Below are 26245 nucleotides of genomic sequence, written 5' to 3' on the forward strand. Positions count from 1 at the left end.
TGGTAGGCTCATTCCGAAAGTAAGGAGGTATGGGATTCGGGGAAATTTGGCTGTCTGGATACAAAACTGTCTGTCCAATAGAAGACAGAAGGTGGTAGCAGATGGAAAGTATTCAGCCTGGAGCTCAGTGACCAGCGGTGTTCCGCAGGGATCTGTTCTGGGACCTCTGCCCTTGGTGATCTTTATAAATGACTTGGATGAGGAAGTGGAAGGGTGGGTTAGTAAGTTTGCCAATGACACGAAGGTTGGTGGAGTTGTGGACAGAGTGGAGGGCTGTTGTAGGTTGCAACGGGACATCAACAGGATGCAGAGCTGGGCAAAGAAGTGGCAGATGGAATTCAACCCAGAAAAGTGTGAAGTGATTCATTTTGGAAGGTCAAATTTGAATGCAAAATACAGGGTTAAAGGCAAGATTCTCGGCAGTATGGAGGAACAGAGGGATCTTGGGGTCCACGTCCATAGATGCCTCAAAGTTGCTACCCAAGTTGATAGGGTTGTAAAGAAAGCGTATGATGTATTGGCTTTCATTGGCAGGGCAATTTAATTTAAGAGCTGTGAGGCTATGCTGCAGCTCTCTAAAATTCTGGTTCGACCACACTTGGAATATTGTGATCAGTTCTGGTCACCTCATTATAGGAAAAATGGGGAAGCTTTAGAGAGGGTGCAGAGGAGATTTACCAGGATGCTGCCTGGACTGGAGGGCAGGTCTTATGAGGAAAGGTTGAGGGAGCTAGGGTTTTTTTCATTGAAGCGAAGAAGGATGAGAGGTGACTTGATAGCGGTGTACAAGATGATGAGACGCGTAGATAGAGTGGATAGCCAGAGACTTTTTCCCAGGGCGGAAATGACTATTATGAGGGGGCATAATTTTAAGGTGATTGGAGGAAGGTATCGGGGAGATGTCAGAGGTTCTTTACACAGAGAGTGGTGGGCGTGTGGAATGTGCCGCCAGCAGTGGTAGTGGAGTCAGATAAGTTAGAGAATTTTGAGTGACTCTTGGATAGGCACATGGAGGATAGTAAAATGTAGGGTATGCAGGGTAGATTGATCTTAGTAGGATAACACGTCAGCACAACATCAGGGGCCAAGGGCCTGTACTGTGCTGTACTGTTCTATGTTCTACTATCTTCAATGACTCATCACCAAACAAATTCAACTCTTGCCCTCTTCCTGCTGCCTTCTCATGTCTGAATGGTTTCTCTTACCTAGGTTGGGAAGACTTATCAAGAGAAAGACTAAATTTATTTTCAGTATAGTGATTTATTTTTCAGTTTTAATGGTACTCGTGGAAATAACAACATATTTTTCCCCTCCTTTTATAGCGCCCCCAGAGTGGATTGCAGATTCTGCCTGCAACCAATGCATGTCCTGTAGAGCACCATTTACAATTGTCCGAAGGCGACATCACTGCAGGAATTGTGGAAAGGTATGGAATGTTAAACGTTGCAATGTAAAATTAGGATCTACATGGAGGAGAGTAACTGACACAGTCTGATGTAGGATCTTTGCTGCTTGGGCTATCAATGGCTTCAGCCAGTGCCCTACACTGTGAAAGTGGGACTTTGGGTTTAACTGGCCATCAATTTTGCAACCTTTGCATTCCACTAAATGACCAGTGCATAAACTATATTTATAGTTTCTGTCACTGAGTGAAATTTATATAATTGGCATTTTACTTTGCTGATTTTTCTTTAATTTTGTTATATTAAGACTTTCAGAAAAAGTTGAAATGGAATCCTTAAACTGAAATGTGCTCCTTTTTTAGTAACCCTTTTAAAGACCACATTTTTCTTATCTCTCTCCAGCTCAGCAGTGTAATCAGATCAACATGATAGCAAGCGATCCACTCCAAATGATCAATGGGAGGTGCCGTCTCGATCAGCTACCCTTGCTATGTTCTTTTTTTGGGTTTCTTGACCCGGCAGTTTTGTTCCTTCTTCATTACTGCACTATCCCAGTTTTTGAAATTGTAGGGAAAACTTCTTGTAGAATTGCAATGCAATGTTTCAACATAATGTCACGAGTAAATGAAGTACCAAAAGTATAAAAATAGCACAGATGTGCAATCCAATCAAATCAAAATCCACATATACTATGGCATCAAGGACCATACATGCCTTTCTTTTTGTGTTTACAATGTATGTTTTTCAAGAAGTTTGATCTCTCTCTCTCTCTCTCTGCCTGCCTGCCTGTCTGTCTGTGTCTCTTCCCACCACCCCCCCCAACCTAAAAATTGGCTGCCACGTGTCCTGCACTAAGTCAATAACAACAACTGTTATTCCACTGGCCCCAAAGTGCTTTCCTTTTGGGACACTGAGGTCATGAAAAGTACTACATACACAAGCCTTGTTTATGAAGAGTCTTGCAAGTTATAGTGAAACTAGGGAAATCGACAAATCACACAAAGACCATTCTAAGATGGTGACAGAGGAGGACTCAGCTGGAGCTTGGCCACACCCCTGCACGTTTTTCTTTTCCCTTTCTCGTGTTTTTTACCCCTTTGTCTTCTCAGCAACATTCTGAACTCCCCAGCCTCCCGGCCCGGTGTGGACTTGCATCCTCAAGAGCCTCGGTGAAGACTGGTCCAACCTGGAGTCTAGGCCCGGTGTGGACTGGAGGCTGGGTGCTGACATGGACTGGGTTGGAAAGACCGTTACTCTGAATTTTTTATTTCTTTTCTTCCCCCCGCTAAGAATTCGTACTTAAGAATCTGTACCTATGTACCTTTGTACCTCAGGTGGCAGCATGAGTGGCAACATGTAAACTTTTCCCTGTACTCATGAGCACATGTGACAATAAAGCTAATTCTAATTCCAAAGTAAAAGTTAAGGTCAAGTTGCTACAGTCCTACCTGACCATAGGGCTGTTCTGTCATTACAGAGAGACGATTGGTGGAGGTTTAACCTGAGGGTCACATGCCTCTGGCAAGGGGATAGAGTGAGGAGGAGAGTCCTTTGTGGTAACCTCAGTTTGTGCAGGAATTGGACCCACACTGTTGGCATCACACTGTATCGCAAACTAGCTAGCCATCTAACCTCCTAAGCACACTAACCATCTTGCAATTGGGCACAAGTCTGAGAGCACTTTGAAGCACACGTTACATATCAACAAATGTATGTTTGTGTCAAGAACCAATCTTCAGACTCCAAATCAAAATACTATGATTGATTTACTTTTAATTCTTACTCATTTAGTGTACCTGTTGCTGTTTAGAAATGGAGGTGTTATGTCTATTTTTCTGTTCGTACTTTATCATGGTGTTTACAAAGGAGCTTGACTTGAAGCAATGTGTATTTAATTGTTGTTCTTTGCGTGGCTGGGTCATATTAAAAGACTTAGTATACAGAGGGAACAATACCAGCCCTTTATTGTATTCTTCACTGTCAGAATGTGCTGCAAATATTCAACTTCAACTTTCTTCTGTTTCAGATCTTCTGTTCCCACTGTTCTTCCCAGTCAGCACCATTGCCTTGGTATGGGCACATGAAACCAGTCCGTGTCTGCACACACTGTTACACATTTCACCTCAGTCCCTGCTACTCCAGTACATCAACATGTTAACCTGAAACTCAAGACGAGTGAGTCTCCACAGACTTGCAGGGTGAAAAGAAGTGGAACAAGCCAATGGTAATGATTGATGCTGGGGATTTGATTCTTGTGAATAGAGGATAACCATCTTCAAATTACCATGACCACACAAAATCCAAAAGTCCTTAGTCCAGCTTTGTAGTCTCACTTCAACATATTAACTCTGATACCAATGCAAATCTATAAAGAACAACTGTTTATTGTGCATTATTTATGCAGCACTATCTGATATCAAAGATGTGCTTACTAACTCACTTTATTTTAATAGCTGCATCTTTTGATTCCTTCAGATTGGATAAAGGTAATCAGCAGCATATTTGTATGGTTTTATAGTAGGGGTTATCAGATTCTAAATTTTGTAACTTTTTTCATCAATGGAATTTGCTTCTATAAATTGCTCATGGGCTATAGGAAATGGAAATCAATGCAATATGGGGAATAGTATCAAATCTGAGAAATAGGGGTAAAAATGTAGGTTCCTGGGCACAATTGGTCCTTTTATGCTGCAGCCAGCAGTTTTGATGGATATTCAGTGATCCAGCTGGAAAGACCAGCTTATTATCCTTCTACTGAAGCAGCCTGGACTATTAATGCTAATGCAGTTTACCAGAGTTTACGTTCTACAAAAGCTGACACTTGTAGAACACAGAAATTTTGATGCTTTCCAAAAAAAAAACTTGTGTGCAACATTTTTGGATTAATATCATGGAACAAAAATTAAGTATGATGTCTAGACAAATGGGTTTTGGTCCCAATGTATTAGTTATAATGGCAGGAAGTAGTGTCAAAGTTAATGTTGGTAATTGACACAATTGCACAAAGTTGCAGCTCTTATGGTATTTCATAAATTTCAGTAACCTCATCTCTGAAGTTAATGGAATGCTAAATTTTGACACGTAGCAGCTGATCACTGAAGTCAGAAGGAAGAGGTTGAGGGTTTGAACTCGTTTTGGTCATAACTTCACTTGGAGTTGGCTAGCATATAGTTTAGGAAATATGGTAACTTTTTTGTACGTATCACGAAATGTATTGGTTTCCAATAAAATACCCATAACTAGCTCAGGAATTTCAGCCTCAGTTGAAATCATTCATCACTTTGTCAAGTCTACCCTCTTCAATATTTTAATTGATAAAGTGAGGAATCAAATATACAATCTATTTATAATGATTAGATGCAAACATCACATCAAAAGATCTTGGGAAATTTATTATAATGGTTTATGGACTAGTTAGCAGCATGTTTTGAAAGTTTGCCCATTTTCCAAAGTGAAATAGAGACTGAATCTGACTCAAACTTTAAGTTTAGCAATCAGTACTGAACACATTGCTGAATAACATTTTTCTTAGCTCAATCTTCAATGATGTTTCAGATCATTGACTCATCTAATATTTATGTATGCTGCAATTACACTAGAATTATATTTGCTGCACACATATTTCCAGTGAAGTTCAGATTGCAGTTTTTGTTTGGTACTCCGTCATGTACTCTCATCCTTGTATTTTACAGAAAAAATGCACTTTAATACAAATTATAACTTGTCTTGCAGATATCCATTTTAATTAAAGTCCATGAAAATTCTGCATATAAAACCTTTGGAACAATCACTCTGGAGTCCTTCAGATAATGAAAACTTAGTAAATTGCAATCAAGTGTTTTCACAAAACAAATTAATTTTCAAGATGTGATTGGTTTGTAATCTTCAGTTTTTTTCATCTTTTTGAAGTCAAACACATTAATTCCCCATTCTCTCGTCTAGATTTCTTTTTTTGGTAAAATTGGAACAGGTCTTGGATTGAAATAATGTCAAGTTTTATAACCTTTGAAAAGATTTTGTGGAAGGTAATGCTATTTGCTATCATCTTCTGAAAAATGCCAGCTCTGATATAGTGTAATCTGGTTGTTAAGGGAACACCCTATTGTTTACCTCCCTTTGATTGTCATCTCCAAACTAAAGTCCAATATTTGTAGTTAAATTTGTTGATCATCTTCTGAATAATTACCAAGTTATACTGTTACAAGTCTCCAACGCACAATAAACTGAACAGGTTACAAGAGACTGTATCAATTCCATTTGAATTTTAAATCCAGGAATGTTTTTCTCTGTTTCAAGTCAACTTGATTTATGAAGGTAGTCACTTCTAGAATAAACTCTCCGCTCCTTCAACATGTGATAAAGTATTTGTTATAAGTGCTCACGTATTTGGGGAATAACCAGTACTTAGAGAGAAGGAAAAAATCGTTCATGACGTTTCTTCTGCAAATGTCCCTTCCTCTTCATCCATTGATTAGTATTAACTCTTCCACCAACCCAAAATTCACTGATTATTTCAAAGGAGTATTAAATTCCCTCCCTTAAAAAATTAAACATGTACAAATGTGTACAGCATGTATCTCATTACACAAATCTGAATAACATATTTGTGTTTCAGTGATCCAAAGGGGGAAACCATCCAGTGTTTCTATAGGCTGAGAAATAATAAATTTTCAGAAGGTAAACTGTGTTGACTGGCACTGTAACTGAAACCTGTACCTAGAATTCAAGAAATTGAACATATCAATTGATTGACTATCTTAACATTTAATTCTGTTCACTTTAAAAAAAAAAAATTAAGCTTGACATTTGCCTCAAACATTTTTTTTGTAGTAACTGCAACTCAAATGAATCAGTGGTTTAAAATAAAAATGCAAACTGAACTTCAGGATGCTTTTTTTTTCATTTTAACTTGTAAATTCTGTACTTGATGCTATTAATTTGTTGAATTTGACAGAGACAGTAAGTGATTGTAGGACGTACCCTTGAACAGTTTTTTTTTTTTAGAAACAGCAAGAAGTGGAATCTGGTTCTGGTCTTCTGTTTTCCTGACTGCCAGAAGTGAACTGTTTGACTTAAACTAACCACACTCTTTCCATTCCACACCAAGTGGTACAAATACATTGAAGCAATCTCTGGTGTAACTTTTTTTTTTTTTTTTTTTTAAAAAGTTTGACTGATAAAATGTTTAATTGAAAAATGATAACCATAAATATTTAGAAAACTAAGTGGAAATTAACACTATTGTGAACACCTCTGGAATATTGCTGTACAAACTTTTTTTTTTATCAATTTGCATTTCAACACAACTTTCAATAATATTAATTCAAAGAGAAAAACCAACATTCTCTCATGCAGCATCAGTGATTGGTTTGTAAGTGGTCATTTTGTTGGGTAATTGAGTGTGCAAAACATTACACCAACAGCCAATTTAGATTTGTCAGTTGGACAGTGTGTTTGGTGCATTTATGTGAACTGAAATTGCATACAAACACACAGAAGCCAGTTTCAAAAGCCATTCACTAGTTCATTGGTCAAGGTGATGACTTGAGGAATCAGCCAAACTACAGATTTAATAAAATCTGCCAGTTAGCTGAAAATCATCAGTTGTAGTACATTTTGCATAGCAATGCTGGAGTCCATTTGCCAACCAATCAGCCCTCTCTCTTCATGCAGCATGTTTGTTTTTTCCTCCTTGAATTGATATTCTTTCAAACTGTCCTCCTGAATGTAAGAGAAAAGGTTTTGGCAAAAAAAAAAGGTGCCTTTTCTCAGTACTACTAATGTTCTGCACTACCAACTGACTACTTTGTATACACCAGAAATAAGAATTTGTGCACTTCATTATGGACAAAGTAGTTTTCCATTTAATTTGATTCAGGTTACTCTAAGTGAATTGAGGGTTTAGTCTGGGTGAAACAGTCTAAAGACTGACAGGCAGAAATGATGCAACAGGTGGGCTTTCATTAAAAAGATGGTTTGAGAATAGTCAGTGTTTTGCCTAAGGAGAGCAGGTTGAAAATGGAAGATATCCAGGAATCTCGGGGTTTTGGTTAAAATTGAGAGGTCAAGTTACACAAGGTACAAATATGTAGTACATCAAGATTTTTATTATTAGCAAATGCGAAACTTTTTCTGCAGGCATATTAATAAATAGTAAAAGGGTTGTCAAACTAACTGAGAGGCTGATTTAGGCAGGGATCAGAATGGGTAGAGGCAAATACACAGCTAAGGTACTAAATAAAGATGTGGAGATACTAGAAAGGCTCTGTTATTAAGGCAGGGGGGTAAGATGGGACGTATCCTAGGTTGCTGACCATTGTTCCAATCCTCCTTGAACACAAAGGATGCAGTCAAAGAAATCGAGGATTACGTACATTTTCAAAGGAAAGGATCAACCTGGCAATGTCAGACCAATTATCTTAATGGCTGTAGGTGCCTTGTTTAATGTTTACATTTCTCGCTGCCCAGAATTATTTATTGCCTGGATTTAAGCTTTTTTTAAATTTATCCTCATAGCCAGTAGGAATTTGACAACAGATTCTTTGTGATCCTGATCATATTTATTTTTTGATTAAATAATTCTCCTGCTTTTTCAGACTGATGTCAAGCCATTCACTGTCTAGGGATCTGCTGAATCTGGCTTGTATCTCCTCAAAGGGCAAACTGCTCAAGCTGATAAATATGAAAGGATTCAAAACAGAAATGATTTCCTCTACTAGTCATTTTTTTAATGACATCTTAAAATAAGTACTAGGTCAAGTGAAATCTGGCAGTTTTTCAGAATGATAGAAACCCACCCTGGCCTGCTGTACACTCTGTTTGGCCTGATATTTTCTTATGGAGAAAATTGGTGTCAATTGGTTTGATGCTCCTGTAATAAATTTGGCACTAACATATTAAAGCATAAACACTAGCTATTGTCCAACACAGTAAGACCCTCAACTGTACTTTGATTCTGTTCTGGCTCCTTTTCCACACATCAACCCTGTCTCTCTGTGACATACACAGGCAGCTAGCATTTCAGCTGATGACACCAATTTTTACCTCTTAGCCATAACATATACCTCAATTATTTTCAACCACTAAGCTAAGATCAAGTACTGCCTGAACAGAATTTCCTTCAATATCAATCACTATATCCCTTTGAAACCCAAAACACATACACTTCAAATCACCATTACATCAGCCAAATGATTTATTATAGGTGTATTATAGGTGAAAACTACATTCAGATAAACACAATTCTGAAGATCCAAAGTCCAGACCACAAGATAGTAAGTTATTTTCCTTGCAGCCCTTTTGATTTTTGCAATGGTGAAACACTATTGTCTATAAAAGGTGAGTAATCCTTTGATTCAATGATCAATTAAGTGAACTTAAGTCTTGTCCAAAGTATCTTCGCTCTCGGATTTTTTTTTTGTCCCTTTTACCTCTTTGACATGTCCATAGGCCCCGCTTCAACTTCTATAGATGCCCCATTGAAAGCATACTGTCCGGGTGCATAACAGCCTGGTCTGGTAACTGCTCCACCCAGGGCCGTAAGAAACTACAGAAGGTGGTGTGCACAGCGCAGACTATCACCGAAGCCAACATTCCACCCGTAGACTCCATTTACACAGCTCACTGCCACGGAAATGCAGCCAGCATCAAAGACCCATCCCACCCTGGGAATGATCTCCTAGAATCTCTTCCATCAGGCAGAAGATACAGAAGACTGTTCACATATATGAGCAGGTTCAAGAACAGCTTCTTCCTGGCCTCAAATAATACAGATCTTGCTAACATGGATCTCATCTAGCACATGCCCTGTGCAATGTAACCTGTATGCCTCTAACTCTTTTTGATCTGTACATCCTTTGCTTACTATGATCTGCCTGTACCACTCATAAACAAAGCTTTTCACTGTATTATGGTGCATGTGACAATAAATCAATCAAAATCAATTTACCTGACTTTCAAAACAAGAAAGTACAGACCAGGTCTCTTGTAAACAAGAATTACTATTTAAAAGTAAAAAGATATAAGCCATTGTCATACAATAACTAATACTCTAATCCCATTATAAACACCCCGTAAATACATACACACACTAATAGGGATAATAGATTATTCAAGTAGGAAAAATACCTGAAAGTCAGATCATTTGCCTTTGGCTTCCTGATTAACATTGAGATGATCCTTGGGAAAACTTAGCAGGTCTGGCAGCATCCGTGGGAAGAAAGTTGAATTGATGTTCCTGGTCCAGTGACTCTTCAGCAGTTCTGAAAGACTGACCAATTTCACGATGTTAATGCTGCTTTCTTCCCACAGATGCTGCCAGTCCTGTGGAGTTTCGCCAGCAATTTCTATTTTTAGTTTCTGATCTCCAGCAGCCAGAGTTCTTTGTTTTATTTATTTGAAATAACACTTCTTTAGCTAGAACTGCCCTTGGTGTTCAGATGTCTTTGCTTCTGGAAGTTTCCATAGCTGAGAACCAATTAGCTTCACTTGCTAACAACTCCTGCAATATGCAGACAGAGTTCACAATAAGTAACAAATTTCTTGCTGTTAAATGATGCAGCCACCTTAGTAAACCCTTGTCTTTTAATAAATTGTAACTTTTTCTCCTTGCAGTCCTCAGATTTTAAGGACACAGTCCTTTCAAACTAATACTTTGAAAATTAGTGAACACATTTCTAAGTACATATCACGCTTTCAATCAGAATTTCAGTCGATGGCTTATTTGTTGCAAGTACAATCTTCAAAAATAGTACAGATTCTAAGCTTTCATCTATTGACATCAGAATTTGTTTTTGTAATTGGAAACAATTGGAATTTCTTAGTCCAATGAAAAGAACTTCTAGAGCTGTACAGCATAGAAACAGACCCTTCAGTCCAACTTGTCCATGCCGACCAGATATCCTAAATTAATCTAGTCCCGTTTGCCAGCATTTGGCCCAAATCATTCTAAACCTTTCCTATTCATACACCCATCCAGCTGCCTTTTAAATGTTGTAATTGTACCAGCCTCCATCGCTTCCTCTGGCAGCTCATTCCATACACGCACCACTCTGTGTGAAAACATTGCTGTTCAGGTCCCTTTTTTTTGCTTTCCCTTCTCACCTTAAACCTATACCCTCTAGTTTTGGACTCCCCTACCCTGGGGAAAAGACCTTAGCTATTCAACCTATCCATACCCCTCATGATTTTATAAACCTCTGTAAGGTCACCCCTCAGCCTGACACTCCAGCGAAAATAGCCCCAGCCTATTCAGTTCAAACCCTCCAACAGCCTTGTAAATCTTTTCTGCATGCTTTCAAGTTTAACAACATCATTCCTTTAACAGGGAGACCAGGATTTCACGCAGTATTCCAAAAAGTAGCCTAACCAATGTCCGTACAGACGCAACATGACCTCCCAATTCCCATACTCAATGCACTGATCTATAAAGGCAAGCATACCAAATGCCTTCTTCACCACCCTGCAACTCCACTTTCAAGGAACTATGAACCTGCTCTCCAAAGTCTCTTTGTTCAGCAACACTCCCCAGGACCTTACCATTAAGTGTACAGGTCCTGCCTTGATTTGTCTCCAAAACGCAGCCCCTCACATTTATCTAAATTAATTTAAACTCCATCTGCCACTTCCCAGCCCATTGGCCCATCTGAGATAACCGCCTTAACCCTCCACTACACCTCCAATCTTGGTGTCATCTGCAAACACACTACTCATACCTATGTTCACATCCAAATCATTTACATAACTGACAAAAAGCAGTGGACTCAGCACTAACGCTTGAGAGTGCAAACAGTTAAACCAACTGGACACAGGAGGGTCTGGTAATAAGTTAATGAATGAGTAACCTAGAGAGAGGGTAGGGGAGTGTTCGAGATGATCTTACTGGGTTAAATTAACCCTAAACCTATCACAACAGCTGGGATTCCAGCAGCCCTAGCCCACAGGGTGTGCTGTTTCCTGGAGGGCTGATCACAGACCAAAGGGGTTAGCACTGCCTGCAGCTCCACAATCACATTCTCCTGCTGGAAAATCTGATGCTGATTTTTGGTTGATGGTAATGGAGGTTGAAGGAGACAAAGACAATCTTTTAAGCATCTCTCAAACTGGATGAGTATAACATCAATGAAAATGATCCATACTTCCAAAGGAAGACTAACATGGAGGTCCACGGTTACCAACTTTGGATAGGGTACATACAGATTTTTGGGATGAAATATTTTCCTGTGAATATAGCATGCTTACCTTTTGATTGATGCCAGGAGACCCAAGGCTGTACCAATATTAGCAGAGCCAGTGATAACCTTGCAAAACGTGCAAGGGTCCCTTTACCCTAATCATAACCCAAAGCATGGGGCTTCAATCTGAAATGCTACAAAATCATTTTGTTTTAAGGAAGGAATGAGAGAAAACTCAGATCTACACTAAACCAAGCTGTGAACCAGAAGCAGTTGATACAGAATAGCATCGGCTTCTGAAGAAATGTCCTGAACTGCTCTGGCCTAATCGAAGGCAGATGGACGAGAAAACCATGATAAAGGGAATAACACTAGAAACAGAAGAGTTGCCAGCAGCAGTGGTGTGGGTAATATAGCACATACCTTTGAGAGCTGTGTTTAAAGAACATTCTATTCACGAGAATTAAATATTCCAGAAAGCAAGGGAAATATTTCTGAAGCATGAGAATTTGATTGACTAAAAATCTCAATTTCAGTTGTAGGTGAGTTTTGGACCAATTATCTTTATTGTATGAATAAATGCAGGTGTAATCTGCAATGTAAACAACAGCATATTTGCATGTTTCACAGTTTGTTCTAACCATTAAAAGCTAAACTTTGATTTAAAAAACACAGGTTTACAGTACTTATTTTAACATCACATAGCTGGCCAACCAACTGAAGAAAACTAATCTGGGAGTAGGTTGCGACTACCTATTGAAGTGATCAATTTTTAAAAACATTACAGTAACTTAAGTCAAAACTCATTAATAAAACACAACTTTCCTCCCCTTTCTTCCTACTCAACCAGTGAGCAGGCAATGTTATTGTACTACTAACATTGTGCCACCATACAGAAAACATTGATGTGGATTTTGCAGTCAGCATGGAAGAGATGGTATTCACTAGCTTTAAAGAACACCTTTGTGATTTTGACCATGAACTTAAAACTTTCCCAAGATGAATTCAACTCTCCTAAGCAATATACAAATAGCTGACATTCAGCAATGACATCAAACCACATACATCGACAAATTTTCAGATGGGGAAGCAAAGTAAAAAGCATTGATTGTCCTTAACTCTTATTTTATAAAGAGCGGAGAGATTGGAACTCTGTTGTATATTGAAACATTAACTTTTAAAAATCCATAAAATAATTTTCAAAGAAATTTGAAATTAAAATAATTAGGATGAGAGATTCTTCAGCATTACTTATGAACTTATGCTGTTTCAAAACCCAGTTGCCATCTTGTTCACCAAGGTGACACCTTCACTAGGTTTTTTCCAGGGCGACTATAATCTGTAAAAAATGGAAGTTCACATCAATGCTAGTATTTCTTACATGTCCATCTGTAAGAACTTCATCAGTGCCCCTTGTGGAGAAGCAAGAAATCACTGACCGTTGTTTCTATTCTTCTGCTGCAGATACTGCAAGTTGCTGTCAGCTTCAGTTATAACGACGGTCAATACTGGCAATTTCACCATTACAACTGTAAAATTTTGGATCACATTACTCACTTGATAGTCATTTTTAATCAGTAAATGCCATGGGATTCTCATCTGACTGGCATTTTATATTCACTGGCATGTGTTAACCTGACATTGGGTTTTGTAGACTGTTAAACTAAATGCAGTCGTTCCCTAATACATTGCCAAAGATGGCAAATGGAGATGCCAAAATTCAAACTATCTACCTTGTCCTGCAAGGAAACAGCATTCATGCAGAAAGAAGGAACAAAACATGTTTTTAAAAAAAATCAACAGAAATAAAGTACTGGTGCCAAAATTGACCAAGGATATCCACGGTATTATTTTGAGAAACTTTATATGAAGGTGAATTTGATGGGATTATTTAGTACCTTGATGCACAGAAAAACAATGAACATGTCATTGCATGACTGCCATTTCCCAGTGATTACAATAGAGCAAATAAATATGTTGTTAACACATTGGTAACGTTCAAATGGTTATCTGGTGCAGGTAACCAATTTAACTGATCACCATGAGAGATTAGGGCAGTTTCTAGACAGATAGCTTTTCAGGCAGATCTATTTGCATTTCCACCCCTGAATCCCTAAAATTAAAATTGTGTTTTTTCTCAAATCATCCATCAGTTAAGATTCTGTAAAGATTCAGCAGATATTTCAATACATGATCTAGATTTCATTTTCTCATGCTCATTTCTCCTGCAGTCCACAAAATAATTTATAATCCATGTGGTGCATGGGGACAACCTTAGCTGTTTTACCAGCCTACACCATATTCCCTGGTGTTTTTGTTTATGAATTATCATAACTGTACTTGCGTCATGTAGCTATCCCACACAGCAGTTAAGAAAGGTCTAACTAAAACAGTCTAAGTAGAATAAAGCAGGGCCATTTTCAGTACAAAAGATCACACTGTTTACTATATTTACCTCTGGCAATATTTCTACAGGATTTTCAAATACAATTCTACAAACTGAACAGCTTGCTGTGTTCGTCCAGGGACAGAAGCATTTATTCTAATCTTTCTTAGGATTGACTGCTGCTGATAAGCAGCATGAACTATCAATCCCTAATTGCTCTAATGTTCCCTTGAGAATTTAAAATATGCCAAAATTCAACCTTGAAATACTTTGCCATTTTAGAAAAAAAATTAATTTCATTGCCCATTATAAATACTTGACCTTTTGCTGATGGCAGCCTTCATAGGGTTCACTGTTTGATCTGTGGGATTGTATCAATAGTTCTTCACAAAGTCTCTGGAAAATTACAACTGAAAATAAGTTTAGAGCTTAATGTTTGACTGCTTACTTTACCGCTTTGTAGGGCAAAGCATTTCAGCTGTGGGAAATGGTGCACACGTCTCACGTTGTTACTGTATAGAACTTTTGTCAAGTACAGTCAAATAGACAGATATCACCAACTGAAGGGCAAAAGCAAGGGTGTTAAACATAATGCTGTTTCTTCTGCGATCCTGCTTTGCTGGCCATATCCTTCGCTTTCTCTGTAGCTGCTAGGGCTGTTTCTTTAGCCTTCTCAGTTGCTTCTCTGGCTGTCTCCCTCAATGTCTTGATGGGTGCATCACCTTGAGAAATGGAAGACAGACAGATTCTTGTCACCTGTGGCATCTCTACAACCATGCAGACTTTTGGGAAACTGTTCAGCACCAAATTCACTACGTGTATTTTAAAACAACAACCTATTTTAAAAAGCCCGTTCAACAATACCCAGCAGGTTGTTTTCTAGATGTTGAAGGGTTTTACCCCCATGTTTCCTTCTAAAAACTTAGCAGGTTGGTGGTTAATAAAATGGTTTAACTAAAATCTTGGATATTTTAATTCCTCCTCCACATCGCTTTGGTTTTGATCTCGTCAGTGTTACTTGGGTACTGGATTCAAACGTTGATGAAAATGCAATTAAATGATTCAATCAGCCAGCTGGAGGGATTATTTGCTGAATGATTACAAAGCTGAGTTTTATGACCTAGAAATGTGTTCAGGGGCCTTATGTAGGTTGAGTTCAGAAAAAACGAAAAGGGCAGACTTTTGAATTTAGAGAAGTCTCCAGGCGGAGAGAATTGGCAGAAAATGCCAGGCTTTCAAAATTGAAGTATCCAGGCCAACAAAGCTAGAAAGAAATGTTAAGTTGATTCTGTGCTCCAAGGAGAGGGCATGGAAAGAGTCATCTGTCTAAGAAATTGAAAGTTAAAATAGGAGTGCAACTTCAATCAGTTTGAGTGACTATAAAGGATATTGCCTCAAAAAGGAATTTTTTTTTTTTTTTTTTTTTTTTACTGTTAGTAAGATCTTTGCAAACATTTTTTCTGCATAAAGAAGTGTCCTTTTGTTCAAAGAACCTTGCCAGCCTTGTGTGATTATGCTCAGTGACTGACCACAATAACCAAACAGCAAAAATAAAATTTATGATCTATAAAGCCAAGTTTCACTGAGTAAAAGCCAAAAGAACTGCAGATGCTGTAAATCAGGAAAAAAAACATAAGTCACCAGACCCAAAACATTAACTTTGATTTTTCTTCACAGATGCTGCCAGACCTGCTGAGCTTTTCCAGCAACTTATGTTTGTGTTCCAGGTTTCAAAGAGGTCTGCATTGTCCAGCAGGACAGCCTGCATGGATTATAGTGTTAGCATTTGATCATGAAGTTTAATAATATCAGAATGTAATCTCTGCCTCCATAGTGTTCCCTTTATAGTTAAAGACGTCGGTTTTACTCTCCTTTGTCTCCTGTTTTTATTTAACACAGCATTTTATCATTGACACTGCAGACTGCTGTATCATCATACCATGAACAATGCCTCATTTATCTTCACAGGAACACTCTGACAATATAGAAAATAGACAGTTCTCAATAAAGGACAGTGGGTTCTACACAAAAAAATCTTAAAAAGATTTTCTCAGTTCATTTTACCATAACCGTGAGTGTGGTATAAACTGAATAAAGAACATTTCAGTTCCAATTCATTTCAGAGGGGCAAGAGGCAAGGAGATAAAAGAAGAAACAAATTATTGGCATAAAAGACAAAATAACTGACAATATTTCCTAATTCAGCACCACTTGTTATTTCTCAGAGCAAATAAATAGATGATAATTTCCCATTCGGCTTATATACAGTTCAGTCAGATTTCATTTCCTTTGGTTATTTCCGATTGTGCCTAGCCTAGTTTCTAAAGTAGTAAAACTGCCAGATTAAAAACTATGATGGCAAAAGGCCACAAATATTGCGAAACCAGTATTATATTGGTTCAGCTCAGTTTTATAATGGTAAAATAAAGAAATACATCTTTATAGATTATAATACTGATATACATACCTTGCATTCTAGCTAGAACATACTCAAAACCTTTCATAGTTTTGGTTATGCTACTCTTAAAGCTGGCAAGCCCACATTCCTGAAGAAGATAAAGAAAAGGAACAATGAAACCCTTGCAGAGAACAATTCTATAATACATATTGAACTTGTTAGTGGATGCCTTGCACTCAAACTCCAGTTTAAGAAATTTCCACACTTAGCGTCAAGTAGTTCCAAAACATGTCGGGACAAATGAAATAGCCAAAACTACCATGGATTCATATGGGAACCAAGTGTGAAATAGACCAAATCAGCAAAATATTTTCTTTACATAGGAACCTTACAACCAGTGGATAGTGCAAAATAAATATTTGCATTCAAATTACTTACTTCACAACTAATGAATGTGAAGTGCAAAGAGAATTGATATGCATGTGAAAACTACATACATCATAACAATAACAACTCCTTTTAAAATAACCAAGAGCTGAGCAGAACCAATCGTTTTTGGAAACTATATGAAATCTCTACACCAACCTGAATGGCTAAAGAGAACCCGTACAAGTTTGAAGAAATCCAGGCCTCACGTTTGATTTGAGTCCAGTTTTTATTTTCAGGATGTATCCCATATACACACCACTCCCTTACTACCTAATATAAAAAAAAACAAAGTTACAAATTGATTTAGGTGGCAGGGCAACTTCTCAAAATTGCCATAAACTCTCATTTGGAAAAGTATCTTTCACCTCCTCCTGCTTTCACTTAAACCAGTATCAATAATTGCAATCAGATTCTACCAAATTTGACAGTATTAGTTGTAAAACAAATTAATCCAACAGCATCGCTGTCATCTTCCAAAATGCAGCTTGACCAGTCCAATGGCCATAAGACGCAAGAGTAGGCCACTCAGCCCCTCAAGTCTGCTCCACCATTCAATGAGATCATGGTCGATCTGATAATCTTCACTCCACTTTCCTGCCTCTTCCCCACATTCCTCGATTGACTTACTGATTAAGCATACGTCCGTCTCAGCCTTGAATACACTTAATGATCCAACCTCAAGCCTCCGCTGTGAAAAACTGCACAAATTCCGCAAAAGTTCCTCCTCATCTCAGTCTTATATGGGCAATCTGTTACTCTGAGATCATACCCTCTGGTCCAAGGCTCACCTAAAGAGGAAACAACCGCTCAGCAGTATATACCGTCAAGTCCCTAAGACTCGTGTACAGTTTAATAATTTCACCTCCTCTTCTTCGAAACCTGAATGACACTTGTCTCCCCCGATAATTCAAAATTCCATTTCAGTCTTGAATATATTCCATTGGATTCCATCCAGCCTCCACAGCTCTCTTTTCATAGAGAATTCAATCGATTCACAAAGGTAGTCCTCTTCATCACCAACTTAAATGGGCAGCTCTTTATTCTGAAACTATGTCCTCCAGACCTAGATCCCTCCCCACATGGAAAAATCCTGCCAGCATTTAGCAGGTCACAAACACCCAGAATATTATGTTTCAATAATATCACCTCTCATTCTTCCAAACTCTAATGAGTACAGATCCAGCCTCTCCTTTTAACTTGTTTTTGTTTTTCTATTTTGTACGTAGGTACTATTGTACCTAAGGTGGCACTGGGAAGGGCAACTTTATATACTTTTCAGTATACTTCTGTACTCCTGCACAGCCTCCAATGCCAGGATGTCTTTCCTTAGATAAAGGGGCCCAAAACTGTTCACAATATTCAAGCAGTGATCTGACAAGGGCCTTGTACAGCTTTAGTAAGACGTCCTCAGTTTTACACTCCATTCCCTTTCAATTAAAGGCCAGCATTTGGCTTCCACAAAAACATTTAATTTAATAAACAGAGGTAGAAACTATTAATGTTTTAAAGTAACAGATTTTTCAGTACAAGCTCAGAACTGTTTCTGAAACTTGACAGTACTCATTAAGAAATCAACATTTCATTGACAGCAATCTTTGCGAAGAGACATATCTCATGCTGGCTAATTCTAGAAGTACTTAAGAGTTGGACGGGAGTATCACAGTCCAGGTAAAAGATATTCAGTCACAGAAGTGGAGTACTGCAAAACAGTTCTGGATGTGCTATTGTAGGTATTAAAGCTACGGAAAGGGTGCAGTGAAGATTTCCTCGAGTAATGATACCAGTTATGAGAGAATATTTCTGGAATGCCTCATTGCAAGTGGCTATTAAATCAGAGAGAGAATATATCTGAAAAGGAACCTGAAGTGTTTAAAATTAATTTGAAGAGATTAATGAAAATTCAATTAAAGTATATAGCTCCAGTTGAAGAGCTAGCAATACCAGTTATCAAGTTGTACCTTAACCTTGACAGTCCGCTCTACAGCCTACTGCCATGATATATTACTGTCGCAACAGTAGGTCAGCATCCACAGCTCCACACTCCACCAGCACCAGCCTCTCTAACAGAGGCATTGTAAAGTTTAGCCATTCTCCTAATAGGGGGTGTTGGGGTGCAAGGCCAACAGAGTCAGGAGACGCAGCCTGGTACGTTCTGGAGCCTAAGTGCTGGCATGGATTTGGGTGAAAAGGACTGTATTCAAGTAATTTCTTTCTCATTTTTTACTCTCGTGCTGGACATTTATGTATTATTCTTCCAATCTGAAAATTTTATACCTAGGCATCTTGTACCTAAGATGGCGCCGTAAGCGGTGACATTGTGAATTTTTCGCTGCACTCATTTGAGTGCACGTGACAGTAAAACTAATTCTAATGACAGACCACATTGCAAGGTGTGTGTTAAAAATCCACTAAGTCTGCTGTGGAACAGTTGATGAGGCACTAAAATCAAGTATAGAGGAATACTTTTTGTTTAAGAAAAGTCAAATGCCATGACATACCATAAACCGTGCATGGTTGATGTTCCACGTAAGTGTAGTTAATGTTTTGTGTTTTAAATCCACTACTGAATCTTCTAGAACGAAGGCTGAGTGGGCAACATTTGTAGGAAACAATCGTTCTGCCCACCGAGGCACTATGCCTGTCTTGGTCAGCAGTCGTCGGGTAAGCACCTTGTCAGGAGTTACCTCACGGTGGATGATGTCCTCTGTCAGGACGTGCTTGCTGAGGGAGAAGAAACATTAAAATGGTGTCATATAAAGGAAACTGCAGTATTCTTTCAAAAAGTGCTACAAAATACTTTTACTTTCCATTATTCCAAACAATCACTCACATTCTACAAGTAACAATTTCACCAGACAAGAAGCCAGTTGCAATTGGATAAAAATAACTGCATTCAGTCAGAGAGCTGCATAACATAGAAACTGACCTGTGGTCCAACTTGTCGACGCCAAGCAGATATCCTAAATTAATCTAGCCCCATTTGCCAGCATTTGGCCCATAAACCTCTAAACCCTTCCTATTCATGTACCCATCCACATGCCTTTTAAATGTTATAATTGTACCCATCTCCACCACTTCCTCTGGCAGCTCGTTCCATTCACACGCCACCCTGTGTGAAAACGTTGCCCCTTAGGTCCCTTTTAAATCTTTCCCCTCTCACCTTAAACCTATTGCCTCTGGTTTTGGATTCTGCTACCTTGGGGAAAATACCTTGGCTACTCACCATATCTATACCCCTCACAATTTTATAAACTTCACTGAAGATCACCCCTCAGCCGCCGATGCTCTAGAGGAAATAGCCTCAGCCTATTCAACCTCTCCTTCTCGCTCAAACCCTCCACCCTGGTAACATCCTTGTAAATCTTTTCTACTCTTTCAAGTTTTACAACTTCCTTCCTACAGCAAGGAGACCAGAATTGAACGCAATATTCCAAAAGTGACCTAACCAATGTCCCGTACAGCCACAACATGACCTCCCAACTCCTATACTCAATGCACTGACCAATAAAAGCAAACATCCTGTCTTACCTGTGACTCCACTTTCGAGGAACTATGAACCCGCACTCCAAGGCCTCTTTGTTCAACACCACAAATACCCAAGAGGAAAAAAACCTTCTCCTCAGCACCATCCCACACCGCAGGACCTTACCATTTAGTGTACAAGTTCTGCCCTGATTTGACTTTCTAAAATGCAGCATCTCACATTTATCTAAATTAAACTCCATCTGCCACTCAATTCATTGCCCATTTCACGAATTGTGGAACAACGATAGTACAGAATAACTATTACGTTTTCCCACATGAAAATCACCACAATTCAAAGATGATCAATTCTCGAATGCTTGAGACAGTACAACCCAAGCTGCTACTTACTGCAAGTGCTACACATGGAGTCCACTACATAATTACACATTTTCCCACTTCATACACAGGAAGGTGGAGAATAATGCTCCCCGTCCTGTCCAAAAAACATGTCTACCCACAAGCTTAGAAAGACACTCTACTGCATTGACAGTGTGTACATAGATTGATGTGATATGTCTGGCATGAGGGTGAAGAAAGTTAACATTTCTTACTGCGTGTGCACTTCTCTTTTTCAGCTTACACCGCTGATTAGTCATAACACAAAAAGAGGACTCATGTACACAAGCCTCAACTGTCGATATAGAGCTTCTCTACTGAAGTCCTGTTATAAACGTTTGAGGAACGCTTGAGGACTCTGGGACAATACTCATTGGAGTTTAGAAGGATGACGGGGGGATCTAATTGAAACTTTCAGAATACTGAATGGCCTGGACAAAATGGATGTTTGGGAAGATGCTTCCATGGGTAGGAGAGTCTAGGACCCGAGGGCACAGCCTAAGAGTAAAGGGAAGACCTTTCAGAACGGAGATAAGGAGAAACTTCTTCAGCCAGAGAGTGGTGAATCTATGGAATTCACTGCCACAGAAGGCTGTGGAGGCCAGGTCATTGAGTACATTTAAGATTGAGGTAGATAGGTTCTTGATTATCAAGGGGATCAAGGGTTACAGGGAAAAAGCAGGAGAATGGGGTTGAGGAACTTATCAGCCATGATTGAATGGTGGAGCAAATTCGATGGTCCGAATGGCCTAATTTCTGCTCCTATGTCTTATGGTCTTGTAAACGTATATAGTGACACAAGAAAGTGGATTCCTCGTGGGCTCAAGATTAAACTTCAGAGGAACAGAGGAGATTTGGCAACCCTGCACCCCCCTCTAACCCAAACACCACCACTTCCTTGTGGATACCTAAGGAAAGATGAAGGCTGAGGGAAGAAACTCTGATAAAGCCAGACCAAAGCCTAAATGTCTTTCTGGCAATTCCTGAAACAAAGCTGTGGAACACATGCTTTGTATTTCTTTGGTCACAACCAGGGAGGATGAGTTGGATACCACAACATTTGGCCAGACCAGGCTCCCCACAAAGTTCCACCAGGCGTGCACCCTAGGGAAGATACTCCATTTTTACTGAACACAGTTAAACACGTAGGCACAATCCTGCACCAATGTGATTTCTTTCCCCCCTTCCATTTCTCACACCACCTCATTACATGGGCCAATTTGTGCCAAAACAGTTTCGTGCTGTTGTTGCAAGTGCAACAAAAGAAATTTGTTAAATATTTCACTTCAGTCAAAATCATTTCAACCAGCAATCATTTAATCCAATTGGCTATACCAGATTGAAATTTGTTTCAAAGATGAAAAAGAAGCAACTAACTTCCTAAGTCAGCTCGTGTTCTCATGATGCGAATGAATTCCTAAAACACAAACTTGCACTCACCTGTATGGATTTGGATAACGCTGCCAAAATGCAGCAAATACTTGGTCCCATGAACTCTTCAGGTCATTTAGACCTAGAAAATACTTCACCATTGTTCCCAGAAGACAGGAATGAACCAACAAAAGTGGAATTTGTGCCTTGGTCACATTGGCAGAGATGATTATTCCTTTATGATAATTATCTAGGGTGTTTTAAAACAGTGGCCAACCACAAGGTTACTGTCACAGTGCGATATAAATTAGGCCAATTCTCCCAATTCTAATCTACATCTCACTATCTTTTACCTGCCTGTTAGGTCATGCCATATTTTCCCTGCCTGACATTGCAAATCTCCCAGCACTTTTCCCTCTGCACAATCTCCCAGAGACACTGCATCTTCTCTACAGCTAGCGCAGACTTCCAAGCCATCCCTGAACAGAGAAAGCAAATAAAGAATAGAAGATTTACCATTCAGCCAGTCTCCCAAATCTCAATGCTCTCTTACCATCATCTCTTGCCCAATTCCCTCCTCCTCCTCCATATACCGGCCCCACTTCTCTCTGAAAACCTTCCCCCATCCCAATTCCCAGCCTGTCCATTAACCCCATTTCCCCAGCTTCATTCTCCATTCCCCTCCACCGTTTCCCCCTTCCCCTTAGCCTAGCATCCTCCCATTAACCGCACCCCTTCATTCCCCTACCCTCCCCATTTCTCTGACCCCACTCCCTTTCATCTGTTCGCCCACTTCACTTCACTTACCCCACCCCCTTCCCTATCTCACCCACCCTTTCTCTCCCATTCCACTCCTCCTTACCTCTCCCCATGCCCCCTACAGCCTACCACTCTCCTCCCCTGTTTCTTCTCCCTTACACCCCTTCCTCACATGCCCCTTTACCTTAACCCTCGTGCCCTTCCTGTCCCTGTCCCTGTCCCTGTCCCTGTCCCCGTCCCCGTCCCCGTCCCCGTCCCCGTCCCCGTCCCCGTCCCATTTCCCCTTCTTTGTGGGCCCACCACTCCTTCCACATCTCCCCCTTCACCTACCCACCTCCCAATCCCCTTTCCTTGTTCCTGTTTGCTCAGTCCCTCCTCCTCCGTTTCCATCCCCATTCTCCCGGCCCCTCTCACCTCCCTCATGTTCCGCTGCCACCTTCTGCAGGTCTGAGCCACCATTCCGGAACCGGCCCCAAGCACTTCCAGGGACAAAGGGCGAACGATCGCGCAGGCGCGGTATGACTCCAGCGCCCGTCTTCGTTTCAGAGGCACGTGATTGAACTGACCCCGTGACCCACTGACCCAGTGCACAGGGACTCAGGGCACAGAGACCCAGCGTATTGCGACTCAGATCCCAGCAGCTCAGAACGTCTTATTGAAGGGGTGCTCCCAGCTACTGGAGAAGTCAGATCCCAAACTGAAACCTGGATGGATTTCTTTTTGCTGTCATTAGTTAACGTGATGGCAAGTCACTTGGCAAAACACATTCACATGAGGCTAAAATCTTTTATTCAACAAAAGAACAAGTTTATTGCACAAAAAACATAAAAGCTATCCATTTGCAAGAGTTACCGTGATCTTAAGTGACACAGCAACTCAAAATTTATTGTTATATACAAACTTTACACTATGAACTTTCTACAAACCTGAAAGTATCCATTACAGAGGCTCAATTTAAGACGAATTACCTACCTATCTCAACTCCTGAGGTTTTTGCAGTTTCTTTTCCGGGAATTGTGAAGACAATTTGATGAGTTCTTTCCAAGTCTGTCAATGTGAACTTTTCCACAGATCTGAGAACCTAAATTTTCTCAGTTCTAGCTGCTGATTTTTGACCAAACTCGTGGTTTGGAAGACTCACAAATTTAACCCATCTGCTAAGCTGACTTAAAAAAAACCCCAAAAGAACTGTGGATGTTGTAAATCAGGAACAAAACAGAAGTTGCTGGAAAAGCTTGGCAGGTCTGGCAGCATCTGTGGAGAAAAATAAGAATTAAAGTTTCGGGTCCAGTGACCCTTTCTTGAGAAGGGTTTTTGTTTCTGGTTTTGTTGTTGAGCTGACTAATTTCCTGAACTGCCCTCAGAAGGAAACTAAATTTGCTTCTGAACTGAACCTTGATATTTCTGATCTCAATTATTTTTTACAAAACCTGCTCAGTCCTAAATGGGAGACACTGAAAGTGATTTTCCAACATTTAGTATTAGAAGGGAAACCTGAAATTGAGATGTTGCAGCTGGAATTAGCTAAAATACAGGTAGAAATGAAAACAAAAAGTTGAAAGAGAAAGAGAATTGAAAGAACAGCTTGAATTGGAAGAAGAGATTTTAACTTGGCTGGTTCTGGCTGGTCTTGTGATCTTTATAAATGATTTCGATGAGGAAGTGGAAGGGTGGGTTAGTAGGTTTGCTGATGACATGAACGTTGGTGGAGTTGTGGACAGCGTGGAGGGCTGTTGAAGGTTGCAACTGGGCATTGACAGATTGCAGAGCTGGGCAAAGAAGTGGCAGATGGAATTCAACCCAGAAAAGTGTGAAGTGATTAATTTTGGAAGGTCGAATTTGAATGCAGAATACAGGGTTAATGGCAGGATTCTTGGCAGTGTGGAGAACAGAGGGATCTTGGGGTCCACGTCCATAGATCCCTCAAAGTTGCTACCCAAGATGATAGGGTTGTAAAGAAGGCATATGGTGTCTTGGCTTTCATTGGCAGGGGAATTGAGTTTAAGAATCGCGATATTATGCTGCAGCTCTCTAAAACTCTGGTTAGACCACGCTTGGAATATTGTGATCAGTTCTGGTCACCTCATTATAGGAAAGATGTGGAAGCTTTAGAGAGGGTGCAGAGGAGATTTACCAGGATGCTGCCTGGACTGGAGAGCAGGTCTTATGAGGAAAGGCTGAGGGAGCTAGGGCTTTTTTCATTGGAGCAAAGAAGGATGAGAGGTGACTTGATAGAGGTGTACAAGATGATGAGAGGCATAGATAGAGTGGAGAATCGGAGACTTTTTCCCAGGGCGGAAATGACTATTACGAGGGGGCATAATTTTAAGGTGATTGGAGGAAGGTATTGGGGAGATGTCGGAGGTAGGTTCTTCACACAGAGAGTGGTGGGTGTGTGGAATGTGCCACCGGCAATGGTAGTGGAGTCAGATACTTTAGAGAATTTGGAGCGACTCTTGGATAGGCACATGGAGGATAGTAAAATGTAGGGTATGCAGGGTAGTTTGATCTTAGTAGGATCAGTACAACATCGTGGGCCAAAGGGCCTGTACTGTTCTATGTTCTATGTTCTTTACTGGCCTTACCTCCCAGGAATGCTACGTTTGTGACATGTCATTCCTGGAATTACTTATCAGTCATATCCAAAAATGCTATTTTCTGAAAGCAATCTATTTAGTCTACATTTAATTAGCAATACAACCAATTCTACCAGATGACGTGGGCAACTTGTCAATGACTTAGAAGATACTGAGATGCTGCAGGAGGAGCATCCTAGATTACGGCCTTGGTGATGTGAGCTGATCTCAGATTCATCAAATTAGACCAGAAGATGAGGAATCTATTAACAAGAGAGTTGAGTTGGAAATTTAACAATTACATGCTATTTTTAAAATTGACATAAAAAGGATAAAGTTAAGGACAATGAAGCTAGCTTGTTAGTACATTTTTAACAGAAATGCAACAAACGGATTCTGAATGAGTTATCCTCAGAAACCTACTCAGAAATTGTAACTGAAGCAATACACAACTATTATTATTAATAATATATAATAATATTAAATAAAAAGCATAATGAGGCAGGAAGTGCTGAAGGGACAGATCTCCTTGAAGGTGAATAAATCACCAGGCAGGATGAATTATATGAAGACTGTTGCCAGGGAGGAAATTAGCAGTGATCTGAGGATCACTGTCTAATCCTTATTAATTACAGGCAAAGTACCAGATGATTGGATGTCTGCAAATATAAGTTATCATTGACAATCATTCACTAACAAGTATGATTGTCCACTTAGAAAGTTCCATGTCACTGGCATGAGTTCTGTAGATGCTACTGTGGCTGATGAGCCTAATCCTACAGCCTCATCGCTGACCACACATTCGGCAGGTGTTTCCAGGAGGTGGAATTGGTCCTTGGCTTTGAAGTCGCTGGCATTCCTTTCTCCGACACCTTTTCCTTATTTCCTGA

The 26245-nt window shown here is 39.7% G+C and overlaps 2 protein-coding genes across 5 annotated transcripts in view; one reads left to right on the forward strand and one right to left on the reverse strand.

The window, feature by feature from the left end:
• The window catches only part of LOC109934742 (lateral signaling target protein 2 homolog), a 53320-nt gene extending 42994 nt beyond the window's left edge, over positions 1-10326 (forward strand). For 2 of the 4 annotated variants that reach the window (XM_048603893.1, XM_048603894.1), the window contains 2 exons: positions 1323-1426; positions 3430-6380. In XM_048603893.1, the coding sequence (XP_048459850.1) occupies positions 1323-1426; positions 3430-3561 (236 nt within the window). In that variant the 3' untranslated portion in view covers positions 3562-6380. Of the gene's footprint in view, positions 1-1322; positions 1427-3429; positions 6381-6407; positions 6744-7999 lie in introns of those variants that run through there. The other 2 variants (XM_048603891.1, XM_048603892.1) reach the window with 2 other exon arrangements.
• A 1792-nt stretch (positions 10327-12118) lies between these two features.
• On the reverse strand, positions 12119-23260 carry LOC109934743 (PRELI domain-containing protein 1, mitochondrial). The gene is made up of 6 exons (XM_020533413.2): positions 23194-23260; positions 22090-22270; positions 19287-19509; positions 16945-17058; positions 16429-16507; positions 12119-14683 (listed from the first exon to the last, which is right to left on the reverse strand). Exons 2-6 carry the CDS (start codon positions 22179-22181, stop codon positions 14544-14546), a joined length of 648 nt encoding a protein of 215 aa, XP_020389002.1. The 5' UTR covers positions 22182-22270; positions 23194-23260; the 3' UTR covers positions 12119-14543.
• Positions 23261-26245: the final 2985 nt, after the last annotated feature.

The sequence above is a fragment of the Rhincodon typus genome, chromosome 12 (assembly GCF_021869965.1).
Source record: "Rhincodon typus isolate 14 chromosome 12, sRhiTyp1.1, whole genome shotgun sequence".
In the NCBI taxonomy this organism is placed as follows: domain Eukaryota; kingdom Metazoa; phylum Chordata; class Chondrichthyes; order Orectolobiformes; family Rhincodontidae; genus Rhincodon; species Rhincodon typus.